The 17,766-nt window shown below is 38.5% G+C and overlaps 1 protein-coding gene across 1 annotated transcript in view; it reads right to left on the bottom strand.

Moving 5' to 3' along the window:
* Positions 1-6,045: 6,045 nt before the first annotated feature.
* Positions 6,046-17,766, bottom strand: part of st3gal2 (ST3 beta-galactoside alpha-2,3-sialyltransferase 2) — a 33,068-nt gene continuing 21,347 nt past the window's right edge. Inside the window, exons 4-8 of the mRNA XM_079824653.1 lie at positions 15,842-16,035; positions 11,089-11,268; positions 10,467-10,512; positions 10,188-10,307; positions 6,046-7,395 (exon numbers count right to left, since the gene is read on the bottom strand). Coding sequence (XP_079680779.1) covers positions 7,222-7,395; positions 10,188-10,307; positions 10,467-10,512; positions 11,089-11,268; positions 15,842-16,035 — 714 coding nt within the window. The 3' untranslated portion in view covers positions 6,046-7,221. The remainder of the gene's footprint in view (positions 7,396-10,187; positions 10,308-10,466; positions 10,513-11,088; positions 11,269-15,841; positions 16,036-17,766) is intronic.

Here is a 17,766-nt window from a genome sequence, read left to right as displayed (position 1 = left end):
ACAGTGAGTTTGCAAGGCACATTTGTTATGGCAAGAAAAAGCCAAGAGGAAAGGTGATCAGGTGTTTTTTTTTTTGCTGTTGTGACGATGCAATAGTGGTCTTGGACTCGTCTGATTCATTGATGTCTTTCTGTGTCTAATCTTTCATTTTATGGTTCTTTTAATTTTATATTTATTGATTATCGTATCTCTGTGATTCTACAGCAATGTTTCATTCATCAGTTATTTTGAAGAATATTAAAATTATACTGTGCACAAACATTTTGAACTTCATCATCACTTATACACACACACACAGACATCAACAATCAGCATATGAATCTCAACAATGGTGACAATCAAAGGTTTCACGTCACAATCATGCTGGGCACCAGCACAGTTCAAAACTCCCAGCATGCACTGCAGTATGAAAAAATTATGCAGCTGAATTATCTTTTTTTATTGCCACCATTGAGATTCGTGTACTTTTTGATATCTGTGTTTGTCTAAATGATCCTGTAGCTCTCTTTTTTGTGCCTTTTTGTTTAAATCCTTATTTATAACTGATTACTGTTGTGTAAAGTAATAAGTCTGTTAATAATGTAACACTTTTGATAAAGGATTGAACACTGGATGAGATCAATGAATCAAGAGACTATTTGATGGTTGTATCATCATCAATGCATAACAATCAGCATTCAATTACCATATTTTTTTGCCATAACAAATGTGCTAGCTTACCACCAAAAAGTGTTGCTAGTAATTTACTGTTAATTGTACAGTTATTTACTGTAATCTACAGTATGTTACTGTAAAAATATCATGCATTAAATTAAAACTCGATTTAACTCATTTAATTTGCAGAAACCGAAATAGGCCAGTTGCCATACAAATTTATAGTATTTATATTGTGCTCCTAGACCGTAAAAAAAATATGGACGATGCCACTTCATTCTATTTTTACAGTAAATGTGAAGCCTCCGGAGGTCTGAATATGGCGCTGACATCTTGCGCAGTATTGGGGTCCGAGTCTGTACAGTAGTGAGCAGGAAGTAGAGCCGCGATATCAAAAGCCCGTCCACACTCTCGCAGATGCAGAACAATTCATTGTCTGTGTGAAATAAACAGTTATGGAAATGGAAAATCCTGTAGTGTCCACACTACAAAGAGTAACTTTGACACAGTATTGCAGTGAGATAATGAAGTGATTAATTAAGTGATGATTGAGTATTAATGATGATCACCTGCTGTTAACAAGAATCACTGAAAGAAAGAGGAACAACTAGAACAGAAAAAAGAGAAAAACAAGAACTACAACTGATGTCCAGCCATCACACATTATTACTCTTATTACTAACCAGTTTGAATTATATTTTGTCACAAATCTATAGAAGCTCTTATTGTGAATTAATTAAGCTGTTTAGATGTTGATTTTTTATTGAAAATATTTTTTAATGTCACCATGATGGTGATCAGTGTATGCTATAGTTGAGCTCTTGACCCTTGACTTTTTAACAATTGTTTTTAACAAGTGAAGTAATAAGTGAAGCTGGTAAAGATCTTGAGAGATTTAATGTATTTTATCTTCAGTTGATTTAATCTAAGGCTGTGGCTGGAAGTCACACAATAGCAGCATTTTCTTAGTGATGCTATTTACACTAAGTGAAAATAGTGATGTATTCTATTTACACCATGTAAAAGTAGCAGTTCTTTGCCATATGTGTAAATAGTAATTATATGCTATTTACACTTCATTTTGGCAGATACTTACCATTTGCACCTCAGTATCGTTGTACATTAACAGGATGCAATAATAAGTGTAAATTATATTTATTAAAATTATTAAATGGATGCTGCCTTAAATGGGACAATAAAAGCCATCCTTCCACTAACCCACCCTAATAAATACTTTTATAATTATTAAACATTTCGTTAGGCACTTTATTTCCACTTTTAGAACAAGTAAATGCCTTTCCGATGTGATATGTGATGGGAAAGGAAGAAGAGCTCGGCAAAAGGCGGATTTGAACCCAGGTCGATCGCATCAAAACCTAGATTCAGGAGCCTGTTAATGCTCTACTTACCACCCCATTCAAGACGATGGTTTATGTGTCTTTTTTAATCTTGTGTCACCCAACAGTTAGTGTAAAGGGCGCTTGACAAGATGCGCTATTTGCACTTAACCTTTACTTACCTTTATAATCCGAAATGTCCATTCAGTATAAACTCTTTAGTAGTCGGCAATACGAGGATGTACAATGCTTTTCACACTTTAAATAGTTAACCCTGGGTCATTATAAACCCTGGAAAAACGGCTCATAATTTCACACTGCTCAATTTACCCGGGGTTAACAATTGATCCTGGTTATTCATAAAATGACATTTCACATTCCTAAACCCTGGGTTAACGTTCTTATTTGCATATTTGCAGGGCCAGTGTCATTGATTGGATGAAAGCAGCACGCAACCTGTTTACATAAAAGCTCTAGCAATGAATGGATACTTCGGACTATAAATGTAAGAATGAAAGTCTCTTCTTCATTCAAATTGTCGCGTTTTCTTTCAGCATTTGACCTTTTCCCACTCAAACACTGAACTTACTGTTTATATACAATGTGCAGAGTTTCCTTCACTGTACAAGCACGCAAATATGTAAGCCTACATAGCATATAGTTCCCTTTCGAACGGTCAGTTTGTACTGCGTCTTAAGACGCTGTATGGGTAGGTTCTCCTACTCTCTCTTGTAAGGAGAACCTACCCATACAGCGTCTTGAGACGCAGTACTCCTTCCCTTATCTCAGGGAACCGAGGTTACGTTAAGTAACCGAGTACGATTTATCATAGTATCATTTGACAGTGGTAGTGAGCAGCTATGTATGGTTTTACCTGTGGTTACCAATTCTCTCTGTCAGAATACTGAAATAGCCTATAATTATAAATAAAATAATTCTTACCAATAGTTATATGAACAAGTATAATTCATACATTAGTTCTAAGGAAAAAAGCTGTACACAGTAAATTAGCAAGTATCTTCATACTATTAGGTACCACATTTCCAAGTAAATACAATACTTTTTTTAGGTTTACTTAAGCATATTTATTGAAACTGTTATGTCTAACCCCGGCCCACCTCAACTTTTGAATTTGACAATCCCGCCCTCGAATTAAGCTAATTGAATAGCCCTGATGTACACAATTGGTTGTCTGTTGCTAAGCGTCTAGCTGTAACATTCTAACACCCGTTTCACACTATACAAGATAGGTGCTAACTAACCCTGCTCCGGAGTACGGTTTCAAAACACATTGCTTTCATAAAAGCGGTGTTTAGAACGACGATAACCCAGGGTTAAGCGCTCTTTTACTGAACGCTTAAAAAGGTTATTTTACTGTCTATGGGTTAAGCTCAGTGTAAAAAAGCCCTAGCTTTTACATAAACAGGTCACGTGCTGCGTTCATCCATTCAATGACACTGACACGCGAAGAACCATTGTTTATTACGGATGTCTGTGCTGTTTTTTTATACAGCATTACAAAAGAATAACAGGAGGACAAATTGTTTACTTGTAAATAAATGCCCAAGCACACAAAGAGACAAATCATTTTGAAATGTGTTTATTTCTTACAGTAGCATAAAGATTAAAAACAGTCCATAATTACACAAAGACTGTGGTTGTGAAAGGAAAGAAAAAGCACTGACCAATAGTCACTATATCAACACTAATGAGAAGTTAATGAAAGCAAACACAGTGGCACAGTGAGGATATGTACAGTCTGTGTTGAAAGATTCAGAACGTTTCCTTCAAATGAAGAACAGGATTCAACATTATTTAAGTTGATAGTTTGTTCTACTCAAATGGACATATCTAAATACTGTAGCCTCATTTTCAACATCATCTCAGTTGCTGCCATTTAATTTATTTTTTAAATTATTACAAATCGAAAGGGGAATCTACCATAAAGCCTTTCAAAAAAGGTCGAGAAAAGAAAACATTTTAATTGCATCACTCACTCAACACTATCCTGGAGGCACAATCATGGGTTTGATTGTGGAAAACTCAGCAAAAGAATGATGAAAAGTGAAGCAGTCAAGTCTTTACAGGCTCTGTAATGTCCATCTCTATCAGTACTTTACAGTCTTACACTTTGCAAACAATTAAGCAAAAGATGCTACAAAGTCCTATAAAGCTCTCTCAATGCGACAGCACTAAATTATTGGTCTTTGTGGATCCTTGTTAAGAACATTGGCAAGAGCATAAAGAGAACAAGCCAATTTGGAATTGATCTTGTCATGCAATTTGGCCACAGAACATTTCAAATGGAGAAGGTGGACATAATGTAGTCTTTCATAAATTGTTTGAGTAGGTTTGCCTTAATATCAGAGTATATCCGGCAGGCTACGATCCTCCTGTGGCACAAAAACAAGAGGAGAAACATCCCTCATAGCCAACTAGTACAATCTAGGGATTACGGAATACGGTTAAGAGAAATTCAAGAATTTCAAGAGCCAAATGTTCTGAACAATACATAAACAGCTTTAAAAAATTAGGATTAGTAATTGGATGAAAGTCTTTGGTGACCAACTGCACGTCTCAATATGCTACCTATGAGATGGCAGCCATCCTACGTGTCCTTGATATTAGAATTTCACTGTGAAACGCCTAATAATAATCCCTCAGAATAGGTCTAATACAATAAAGCCACTGCAGCGCTGTGCATTTAATATTCCCCGGTATATAACCGTCAAAAGACTATTACGCTTTGACAATGTATAAAAGCACTTGTGTGCCACAAGTCTAGATTATCTAAAGGTTCGGGAGACTTTTCCGAAGTGACAGCGAATGCAGGTAGGTAGCTCTTAAAAATGAAGAGGGGAGAACGTTTTCAGGTGAGAGAGCTTTTCCCACACTGATCCCGAAGGCACGGCACACAGGTTAGCTTAAAAGTAGAACAGACAAGAGGATGAGATGGTGGCGCGCAGGAGAAGCCGTGAATCATGTGTGGGTGTAGGACAGCTGGTGGGTAGACGATCCGTGCCCAATTTTAGAGCCCAGATTTGTGCACATGTGCGAAAGTGTGTCAATAAATGCTCTGTAAGAAGACTAAAGCAACAATAACATGTGTTTATGCGTCTTATAATGAGGTTAGGGGTGCTCTGGAGAGAGGATGTGTCCAGAAGCGAGGACAAGGCACCCAAGCATGTAGCATATGTGCATTTGCACACTGAAATTGCTGATATGTCTACATTTTGAACTACTGCACCAAAAAGTCACAACTTGGACTAGACCAGAACAGAAAGCTACGGACTCCCAAAGGGAAATGGTGCTGAAAAAAATACAAGAGAGGGGAAGAAATATACATCATATTTCAGTGCTTTTGCGTTCTCTAGGAAATGTTTTACGTTCCTCTGAGAAACCTTGTATTCGCTTGCAAAATCTCTGCATCCCAGAGAGGCTTTGTGTTTGCTCACAAAGAACTAAAGCGTTTCCCAAGAGAACCAAACATTTTGCGAACTAACAAAAATTTATCGGAACGCAAACATTTTGCAAGCTAACGCAAAGTTTCTTGGAGACGGGCAAACATTTTCAAGCTCATTTTGTCCAGCGAACACAAAACATTTGCGATAGATCACAAAAGCATCAAAATAATTATCCTCCCATCTCATTTTTTCCCCAATCACCATTTTCTACCTCTGCAGAAAACACGTGGCGTTCACACAGCTTTCTTGTTATACTTTGTACGGTCTTAAAAATGTATAATGCAATAAATTATACAACAAAAACTATACAATTTTTTTTTAAAAAATCACCTATTTTTGATGGTAAATGACTGAACAGCAGCAAAGAGTGTCTACATGCTTTCAAGAAAACATTTAAATCAATGAGATCCATCAATTTCTGTCTGTCAGCTAGCCCTAAATTGTCTCGTAATACATCAGGCTTCATAAATGAAAGCTTATATTCTGCTTCTCTCAATCTAACACTTTTTGCAGTTGCTTTCCATCATATAACACTATTACAGTAGGTTAGATTTAAGATAGTGTGCTGTAAATCAACAACAAAGCTCTACTATTGTTCACAGTGCATCTCTAGAACAATCACCACAGATGTATTAGTGTTGGTTTCTAAATGTACTCCACATATTTTTTATATATTGGTCATATTGGACTGCGTCAGAGCTTTCAGCTCCTGTTAGAGTATGTCCATCCTCCTACTCAGACCGGAGGAACGTCAGAACTCAGTACTCAGTAATCAGTACTCAAACGCAATTAGTAATAAACGAACCAAAAAGACAAAGTTGTTCAGACTGATACAAGCACACAGTGATAGCAAACTGTTAGCAGGATCATTTCAAGCACAAACTACTAAATAAAATATATCTTATAAGACACAGTAAAGCTTGGTCTACACCTGGTGACGTGAGGAGTAGTGAAACGGCCTGCCACTATGTCCAAGCTTTTGGTTAAAGGGATAGTTCACCTAAAAAAAAAAAATTGAATTCTGTAATTTACCCACCCTCATGTCATTCCAAACCTGCAACTTTTTCTTCTGTGAAACACAAAAGATCTCAGTGTCTCAGTGGTATTTTTTCAATTCAACGAAAGTCAATGGTTCAAAACAACTTTGGACCCCATTGACTTTCACTGACATATTTTGAAGAATGTTTTTGAAAGAACTCTTTCGTGTTTTGCAGAAGAAAGTAAATCATACCGGTTTGGAATGACATGAAGGTGAGTAAATTATTTGTTCATAATTTTTGGGGGGTGAACTGTCCCTTCAATGAATCACAGAGAACTACTAGAGTACTACGATACACTATGGTGATTGTTGGTCTAACTCATCTATCTGGCCTCGGCGTGAGCACGCATAAGAGCTAGGCGGGAAAGAGTTCTCGTATCATCACTATTCAACAAAAGTCATAAATATGAGTTATTTCCATTCCCAGCACATATACCTAACATGCTGTTTAGTGGTGAGATATTAGTGTTCCTTGCCAAGTCAAGTTCCTTGTCCTAGTTGAGGTAGGCTTGCAAGGAAAAGCACATTTACTAGCGTCTCCTATCAAAACCACCACATCATGGGGAATACTGCCCACAATTCGGACCACTCAGGACAGCACAGAATGGTAATAAGATCATGAAACATTACTTCTTGATCACGTTTAACAGGCACACTAAGTGTGTCAAGTGGATAATGAGTGGTTTTGTTAAATGGTAGTCCATTTCTTTGCACCTGGTGCCCAGATTCACTTTCCAGGAAACACTGAGATCTTGCCAGCCTTGGCCAGCTTGTCGATGATCTGGGCCTCATAGTCTGCATCATGGACACCTGTTTTACGAAACTCTCCAGAATAGCGGTTCTGCTCCCAATAGTGGTGCCAGTTTCCCCGACTGTCCGCCCCAAAACCAAATACATTCACCTATGGAGTTAAAAACAGAAATTATTATTTTTTTGTTGCATATATACTTGAAATGCCTTCTTTAAAAACATACACTAGTCAAAAAAATATTAAGCAAACCCTCAATCATCATAGTATAACACCAAGTCAATTAGCCTTCAGGGATATCAATCTGTCCAATAAGGAAGCATAAGTGATTGTCAATCAGTTTCAACTGCTTTGGTGCAAATGAGTGACAACATGTGCACTGGAGAGGCAACAGCAAGACAACCCCCAAAAAGGAATGATTTTGCAGGATGAAGGATTAAGGCAGTTCTGAAGGCAAACGAGGGTCCAACCCGGTACTAGCAAGCAGTGTTGTAGTCAAGACCAGCTCATTCGAGTCCGAGTCAATACCGAGTTCAGAGAGGGTTGAGTCCAAGTCAAGACCAAGTTCAGAGAGGGTTGAGTCCAAGTCAAGACCAAGTTCAGAGAGGGTCGAGTCCGAGTCAATACAGAGTTCAGAGAGGGTTGAGTCCGAGTCAAGACCAAGTTCAGAGAGGGTTGAGTCGAGTCAAGACCAAGTTCAGAGAGGGTTGAGTCGGAGTCAAGACCAAGTTCAGAGAGGTTTGAGTCCGAGTCAAGACCAAGTTCAGAGAGGGTTGAGTCCGAGTCAAGACCGAGTTCAGAGAAGGTTGAGTCCGAGTCAAGACCGAGTTCAGAGAGGGTTGAGTCCGCGTCAAGACCGAGTTCAGAGAGGGTTGAGTCCAAGTCAAGACCGAGACCAGAGATGGCTGAGTCCGAGTCAAGACCGAGTTCAGAGAGGGTTGAGTCCGAGTCAAGACCGAGTTCAGAGAGGGTTGAGTCCGAGTCAAGACCGAGTTCAAAGAGGGTTGAGTCCAAGTCAAGACCGAGACCAGAAAGGGCTGAGTCTGAGTCAAGACGGAGTTCAAAGAGGGTTGAGTCCAAGTCAAGGCTGAGACCAGAGAGGGTTGAGTCCGAGTCAAGACCGAGTTCAGAGAGGGTTGAGTCCGAGTCAAGACCGAGTTCAGAGAGGGTTGAGTCCAAGTCAAGACCGAGACCAGAGAGGGTTGAGTCCGAGTCAAGACGAGACCGAGACCAGAGAGGGCTGAGTCCGAGTCAAGACTGAGTTCAAAGAGGGTTGAGTCCAAGTCAAGACCGAGACCAGAGAGGGTTGAGTCCGAGTCAAGACGATTTCAAAGAGAGAGTTGAGTCCGAGTCAAGACCGAGACCAGAGAGGGCTGAGTCCGAGTCAAGACGGAGTTCAAAGAGGGTTGAGTCCAAGTCAAGACCGAGACCAGAAAGGGCTGAGTCCGAGTCAAGACGGAGTTCAAAGAGGGTTGAGTCCAAGTCAAGACTGAGACCAGAGAGGGTTGAGTCCGAGTCAAGACCGAGTTCAGAGAGGGTTGAGTCCGAGTCAAGACCGAGTTCAGAGAGGGTTGAGTCCAAGTCAAGACCGAGACCAGAGAGGGTTGAGTCCGAGTCAAGACCGAGACCGAGACCAGAGAGGGCTGAGTCCGAGTCAAGACTGAGTTCAAAGAGGGTTGAGTCCAAGTCAAGACCGAGACCAGAGAGGGTTGAGTCCGAGTTAAGACGATTTCAAAGAGAGAGTTGAGTCCGAGTCAAGACCGAGACCAGAGAGGGCTGAGTCCGAGTCAAGACGGAGTTCAAAGAGGGTTGAGTCCAAGTCAAAACCGAGACCAGAGAGGGTTGAGTCCGAGTCAAGACGGAGTTCAAAGAGGGTTGAGTCCAAGTCAAAACCGAGACCAGAGAGGGTTGAGTCCGAGTCAAGACGGAGTTCAAAGAGGGTTGAGTCCAAGTCAAAACCGAGACCAGAGAGGGTTGAGTCCGAGTCAAGACGGAGTTCAAAGAGGGTTGAGTCCAAGTCAAAACCGAGACCAGAGAGGGCTGAGTCCGAGTCAAGACGGAGTTCAAAGAGGGTTGAGTCCAAGTCAAAACCGAGACCAGAGAGGGTTGAGTCCGAGTCAAGACCGAGACCAGAGAGGGCTGAGTCTGAGTCTAGACCGAGACCAGCAAAAATCCACAAACAACATTAGAACTTAATTTGATTAACTTTTTAGTTACAGAGGGCGTGCACAGAGTGGCTGCAGAAAAAATGCTGCCTTTTTAATGCAATGTGAATGTGGCAGAGGGAGAGAGGGTGGGCGGCCTTCTGTCAGACATTTTTGGGGGGAGATCCTTAGTGTTGAGACTGTCATCTGTCATCGTAACTATTCATTTTATTATTTCATTAAACAAGATAAGGTTTTTTCTGTGACATTTTTGTCTTAATTTGTAAACAGTAAATACATTAAAATGACACAGTTGAGAAATAATGTAGCAATGTGACTTCCTGGAAAGCGTGATCACTACAGGTTGATGGCAGGTGGACACAGCGTAAAATAGAAGCGAGAGCAGGTGGGTCACAGGTGTGGGAGAGAACCTGGTGGGAGTTAGTCTCAAGTCATGCACATTTGCGCACAAGAAAAATTACCAATCATTGGACGTGTAAATCAAACATCAATTTGAAGAATTATTAACACACATTAATATACATTAATAATCATGAAATATTTTGAATGGGACTCGAGTGGACTCGGGAATAAGTCCAAATCCCAATATGTTAGAGTACGACTCGATACCAAGTCCAAATGCACGCGAGTCCATGACAAGACCAAGACCATTAAAATATGGTCTCGAGACCAAGTTCAAGACCGAGTCCGAGTCTCGAGTAATACAACACTGCTAGCAAGGTGTTCCTAATAAAGTGGCCGGAGAGTGTGTGTGTATATTATGCCAACCCAGGGTCTTACCTCATCACATACATGTAGAGCGAAGAACAGGACGAGCATGCCAGTGGAGGGATAGCGCCCATGATGATGTGTCCAGCGGTCATGGATGTATTTAAAGAAAGCTGGGTTGAAGATCTGAACCTACAGGACATGATTTGATACATATGCAGATTTATAGCAGCCCAGAGAAAACAAATAAAGACTCAATGTGAGATTGATATTGTTCTATTGTTCAGGGTATAAAGAGTGTCTTAATTCAGAGAATATATATCTTTCAGAGACAGGATGGGAATATATTACCTTGTCTTTATCCACACGCAGAAACTGCTTCACTGGAGCGTAAGTACTGTGAGAGAGAGAGATTTGGAAAGATTAAGTTATAAGTCTTCCCACTTCTGACATCTCTTCATCTTTTCATTAAAACCTGTGAGTTGAACTGCTGCTAACTTTCTAGTGTTTTTCAGGGAAGTAGAGAAGATTGTTGATAAAGTGCGATGATGTGTGGCAGTGTGTGTGCTTTGAATGACACATTTCTGGGTACAGAACACTGCAGTGTGTTCATAGACAGAATATAATCAAGGTCTCATTGCAGATAGTAGCTACTACGGCAGGAATTCTACAACTAATTTTGAATGCAACTCAAAATACAGGAATTGACAACCAAATTTTCATTATATCCACCGAGTGTCTGTAAACTGAACTAAAATAGCCTACTAATTTACTGATGATGTCACACTCTTATGACTTTAAAAAAGAAAGAAAAAGAAAAATACCTTTTTACCACGTTAAAATTACATAAATAAAATGAAAAGGGAAAGAAAAATAAAATAAAAGAAAAATATTTTTTAAAGATTTAAATAAAATTGTGCAGCTATTTAGCTTTTTTCTTAATGTTCTTAAATGTCTGTGTTGTTGTGCTCACAAGCGGATCTGGCCGGTGGAGAGGGCACTTGTGATCCACAACAAGTCGAGAGTCTTGAAGGGCACCAGCACAAAGCTCACGTTGGCCGCCAGGTTTTTGGCACTCTCTGGGTACATGAAGTGGTGTGTGGTACGGCTGCCGGCATCCTCTTCGTACCCTACAGTGGGGGCCAGGTTCATCCTGGAACACACAGATCCAATTGAATTAGACCGTGAAAACCCTCTCTCACTTTCACTGAAACAAGCCGTATTACTTTGGCATTTCATTATTTTCCCCATGATAGAGTAAAATGAACAAACAGAAAGAGCATTCAGGTTGACAGCTAGCGGCAGAAAAAGCAGACAGCAGACAACCCTCGCCACTCATTGTAATTGCATAGAAAAGAGTAACCGGGACATTATTCAAAATTCTCTTTTTGTGTTCCACTGAAGAAGAAAAACATCTTAAGGGTTTGGAATGACATGACAGGGTATCTGCAGAGTTTAAGACTTAAGACCTGCATAAATAAAATGAATAATTCTTTTAATTAAACACGCTAGAGCACATATTTAACTTCAAAACAGGGTAAGAGTAAGTTCAAAATACTCAAGACACGTTTTACTAATATATAAATACATATGAATTAGAGATCAATCAATATTGGATTTTGCTGATACTATGATGCATTTAAAAAGATTTTTGCAGATACCAGTCAAATCTATATACTGAATTTAGTGTTGAAATTTGAAATGCCAGAAATGTGCCAATGAAATGCCCCCCAAAAAACCCCAAAAAAGTATTAATAATAGAGAAAGTATTTAATGCATAATCCAAGACTTAATTAATTACTAATACCACAAAATTCTTATTTTGAAATGTCTATGCTTTACCATTGCGGTCATGTCATCAAATTCAAAAAGATGTGGGAGATAAAATATGCATTCAACCATACAACGACAAATACCATAAGGTTAACATCGTCATAATTCATCAACAGTAGATCATAAGCAGTAATTGCATAAATCATATTGGCATAAATGAGTAATTTTCATTGAGAACTTCTCTAAAACCATAGACCTGAAGAATGTGCAATAGCACCACATTTTGACTTAGACTTTGACTTAAATGCGTGTAGCGCTCACATTTACTGTAATTAAATCATCACCTTTGAAGTTTAATAATCACATCAGGCCGTGTCGCTGTTCATCCCAAATTTAAGACCTCATGATAATTAAGGCATTGTTATACCATTTAGGACTTAAGACTTTTTATGGCCTTAAATTTGATCAAAAGTTCCCTTGTAGTCAATCATTGTATCCCTTAAAACTCATCTTTGATCACCAAAATGACATTTAAAAAAGATTTCCAGTGAAAAAAAATTCTTCATGCCTTAATATAGCTTGAATGTAACTCTACACCCTTGCTTCATTTAGTACACGTCAGTTACGTCGCTTCACTTCCATTCATAAATCCTGTCCCGTGGCCTCATGGGATAGTAAAGTGTCCATTGAACGCACACTTAAGAATCTCGCCGGAAGTAGTAGGTCATCCGGGTACTTTTGCCTACTGTGAATTTGGACATACTTTTGTTACATACTGTTTTTCGCCTACTATAAAGTAGGGAAGTATGCGATTTCGGATGCAGCCCATCTTCCCGTTCGCCATCTCAGAGTCAGACAGCTGCCTTCTATGGAAGCTTGTTTCTACCACAGAAGAAAAAATAAATAAGGTAATTGCGACTTTTTATCTCACAATTCAGACTTTTTTTTCCTCAAAATTGTGTGATATAAAGTCAGAATTGTGAGATATTAACTCACCATTCTGCGAAAGAAGTCAGAATTGCGAGATTTAAACTCGCAATTGTGAGAAAAAAAAAAGTCAGAATTGCACAGAGACGTGATTGGATACAAGGTAGTTTGTGATGTAAGAAACACCGGTGATTTCAAAACAATCTTTTTCATTGCAGTTTTAAGGAGAAAATACTCAGCAATGGTGTGGACTTATGAATGTGCACATCTGTCTTAAAGCATATTAAAAACACCACATAAACAACATTAAAAACTAGATTTACACTACAGGGGGACATTTTAAGACTTAAGAACCCGTGGGGAGTCTGCATGAGGATCAATAAATTACATTCATTTCTGGGTGAGCTATTCCTTTAAGAGAGACAGACTGCAAGAGACTAGCAAGATGATGGAGAGAGGGTGGATCAGACAGGAACGCAGACCGGGTCGGTGTCTATTCAGGAGGCATGTCTGTTGTGCCGATGGATTTCAGAGCTTCCATTTCACAGATCATGTCCTCTCAACAAAGTGCTCTGATTAGAAAAAAAAAAAAACCCTGCTACCATTTCTCATTCTCTATCTGTATCCTACATGTATTCACTCAAATTCAGAGAACTGCCTTACATCACCAAGACTTTGTAACATGTAGAATCTAAAGCGTGTATTCAGGCAGCAGGAATTTAAAAAGCTTTAGATGTAATAGTCCTGGAGATTTTAATGCAAAACAACAAATGTACATGTCCGCCTGTTTCTCTCTTTATCTTCTTAAGACTCAAAGCTTGTCTCAAAGCCAGGGAAATGATTTACCAATCAAATCTCAAGTGGGGTTTTTTCTTATATAATATACTAAACACAGGGCAAAGAACATGGCTTAAACTGGAAACCACAATACTCATTTAAAATGAAGATTTTTTTAATGAAACCACAAGGAGGTTTTATTATTCTACAGTTTGGTTGTGGCGTCTAGTAGTAGTACTGATTGTGATTTTTTTTAATTATTATAAAATTAAGTAAAAAATAACCAACCAGAAAATTCACATCAGTATGTAATATAGTACATACATAAAATGTGTGATACAAGGACGCTAAATCTATTTCAAGCAAAGTACTGTTTAAAAAAAAACCTCTCAGACAATGGAAACTTATATGAGCCAATAAACAGCAACAGCAAACTCATTCAACTGGAGAAAAAAAGCTCATATCATCTGTTAAACCATCTCTCAACAGTGTCCAAATGAGAGCAGACAGCAGTTGAACAAATAAAGAGATAGACAGCGGCTGTAGGGCAGAAGAAAGAGATGGATTCAGAGGAGGACGGGATTAATTTCAGACTTCACTGAAATAGCACCTCAATTTATACCTCCGTCTCTTTCAGCCTCTCCGTCTCTCTGATCTCCACTAAACATGCACTGTTCTGTCACCCCCGGGCCATTATTTTACTCTTTTCTTTAAGCAGCAATAGGCACATTCTGCCCTTTTCTATGTTCATTCGACTGAAACCTGCAATTGCAAATGTCAATCCACCATATCTGGCTGTGATCAGTGTCCCGGAAAACAGACTATTATTGCATACTACAACTAAGGCGAATACACCTGATTCAAAAACATTCCCATAAGCTATCAAATAAATAAAACTATAACTATATAGATACGGATCAAGATATAAATGTGGCTTTCTTTCATCTAAAGTCTCAAGAAAAGTCTCCATGAAATCAAAATGGAAGTTTTTTGCCTTTTAGTATGAATATGTCAGCCTTGCTGTTATCTATAAGCTAGTGTGCTCCAAAAAAATGACAAAACTCGTATTTTGAAGATATAAGCATTCAAACGTAGTCTCTCGCTTCCACCAATATCGATCAACGATTTTGATGGGATCACACTGCACTTCAGCTTCTCATCAGATTTTATGTCCAATCAAATGCTCTCTAGAATCTAAAGCATCCTGCCCCGTACATTATACGCTGAAGCTGTGGCTAAAATAGGTCACTTGCTCACACATAGTATTTTCTACATGGTGAATAGTGCACTATATAGGGGATAGGGAATCATTCAGACAGTGTAAATATGCTTTTTTTATTGGGGCGAATTAAGTCTGGTTTCACGTTAGTGTCACATGAACCGTCGCAGTGCGCACAGAGTCTGCTCCGGTCCAGAGATACGATAGCACAGAGCGGATGATATGCGCGAGTCGCACATACCAGAAAATGTATCGGACCCATTTGAATTCTGCACAGAATACTATATTTTAAAGCGATAGGGAGGAGAATCAGAGGAGAAACGATTAGTGATTAGGAGGAAACTGTGGCTTTAACAAGCTCAACTGCTCTGGTCGAGCTGTGATATAAACGAAACACTATTGGCTATTTTAAAAAGGGGAGGAGCTGTTCGATATGTCCCGACAGGTCTTCCTGTTTCAGTGGAAATTACATCAACACATTGAATAATGCTGCGTGTTAAGGCACTTAAGTGGGCCTTTAAAAGGTGATGTAATTTTTTCAATATTAAATTATTATAATAAATCCTATATAGTAAGTAGTAAAAATGTAAACCCTGTGGCAATGTGCTTTCAAAACATTGCTTTGTTTGTTTGCGTATCCTGACCAGCCTGAAATTAGCCAGACGAACTCAACCAATGTTCTAAATTTGCAACTGGACTATCGAATTGATCAACCAACGGAGAATGACGGGGTGTCAATGAAACCCGTTTGAATTTTTTTTTTTTATATTTGTAAATATAAATAAATAAATATAAGTAGAGATAAATTACATATTTCACCTTTAATTATTGAAAATAAAAATGTACAAAGCTATAACAACCTTGCTCGACAAAATCATTCTGAAATCTGAATACAAGGGCACAAATTACATTTGTATATCTTGTTTCAAAACCCAATAAAACCCTCATAATCTTGAATATGCATTTAAAATCCATTTTCAAAAGACTGTTTTCTCTCCCTTTCTTTTCCCAGTGGCATTTCAAGACTCACCTCATGATGAAGTCGTGGCCATCAATCATTGGACCGTAACCTGCCCCGCGGAGGTTGCCTGAATTCCCCACCACGGCACAGCGCAGACAGCGGGCAGGGTCCCACGAACCGTATGGGGAACGGCCTGGAATGACCTGGAACAGCCTCTGTAGAACTTGCTGGATGTTGTGGGGTTTGAATTGAGGCTGCAACATCTGTACAGGGCCCAGAGGGAAGAGAAGGGAGGGAGAGAGGAAGAAAGAAAGAAACTGACATAAGGTTGGGCAGTTATCTTTTAACTTCAAACCATCTGCACACCTGTCTGTGCACACATGCATAATAAAATAAACATCCAGGCAGCCAATTAGCCATTGAAGCCCTCTGCAGTGATGGGAGGGGGGCACGTTCAAGACCAGACCTAAAATCTTTCCTTTTGTATTTTACTGAAATCCCTTCATGACATGGCTTCCTTCCAAGCAACCCCCTTCTGTCTCTTTCCCCGTTTTCTCTCCCTCCTTTCTCCTCCTCACCGTCCCTTCTGCCAATAGTTGGCAGAGTTTATCAGGTCTCCATTGCACCTAATAATTCTTGGCAGATGTTCTCCGGGTACAGATGCCAGCCACTGATTTTACTCTGTGACCATCCATCTACATGATGGGAGCCATTGTGTTTAATATGAGACTCAACAGATTTTGTACTGTGATCAAATAAATCGAATCTTGGTGAGTAATAAAAAAATTTTTTTTTTAGTTTGTATTTTGTTTTTTTATTTTTATCTTACCGACTCCAACATTTTGACCAGTGGTGTATATATTAATTTAAGTAATATGTGCATCTTTAAATGTATAGTAGGTTTGGGCAAAAATCTGAATTTCAATTTCTGAGTTAGAATTTTATTTGAATAAGTCATAACACGACCTTTGAATTGGAATAACAGCAAGAGGAATTTAATGAACTGCAATTCAAAAATGTCATTAGTCCAACATAAATTTCACGACAAAAATTCATTTTGAGTCATTTTGCCCATTATACCCTAGTGAAAAAACCTATACCTAAATGGATTTACAATACATATAATTAATATAATTTATTGACATCACTTTTATCACTTACTGATATACATTTTATAATTAAACTTTATTTGGAGTACTTTTTATTGCACAATGCACATAATATTAAGCCTATATTTTGTGTTTCAATATCAATGTTAGTAAGGATAGTATGATCATGTATAATATCAATCTTTAAATAAGATATTTAAAGTGGACCTAAATTATACTAGTTCCATTTAACACAACCAAATATACTGAAGTACAAAATTTGTTGTTCCAATTTAGCAGACTTTAAGTATATCAATTTAGTATACCAAAAGTAAAATCACAGGGAATTTATTTTAAGTGTATTTGTAGCATACGTTGCATAAAATAAATGTATTTCAAATGCATGTTGGTATATTTATTTTTCACTAGGGTACTCTGATATGTAAAATAATTTTTTTCTGATTAGACATTTTCTTAAGTTCAATTAAGTCCAAAGCAAATAACAAAACAATTAACAATCCTTTTACATTTATTTGACCAGTAAGCAAAACACCTAGAACAGCATTGTGACGGCATGTTTTTGACATGCAAAATTCGGTATTTTCCTTAAACGCAAGCATTTTCCCAACCCCAATCCCCAAATCTTTCTGCTTCTTTTGCTTAATGCGGTCCAGCACCCTCCCTGCTTATAATATACCCAGCGCAAGTATTACAGACTAACATTTTTAGCTGACACACTTTTTTCAGACGTTACTCATGTTCTCTTGGCTTCGTGTTTCTTAAACATGATGCATAAGCACAATTGCAGAGCACTAACATCTCTCATTTGAAGGAAAGAAGCACAATAAAATGAGGTCTCTTTTAATTAAGGACAGTGGGAGTTTCCATGCAGTCATTTCATTTAGT

This window comes from Gobio gobio (assembly GCF_949357685.1).
Source record: "Gobio gobio genome assembly, chromosome: 9".
Classification (NCBI taxonomy): domain Eukaryota; kingdom Metazoa; phylum Chordata; class Actinopteri; order Cypriniformes; family Gobionidae; genus Gobio; species Gobio gobio.
Note: the sequence above shows the minus strand (reverse complement) of the source record. Positions and strands in the feature narration are given on the sequence as shown.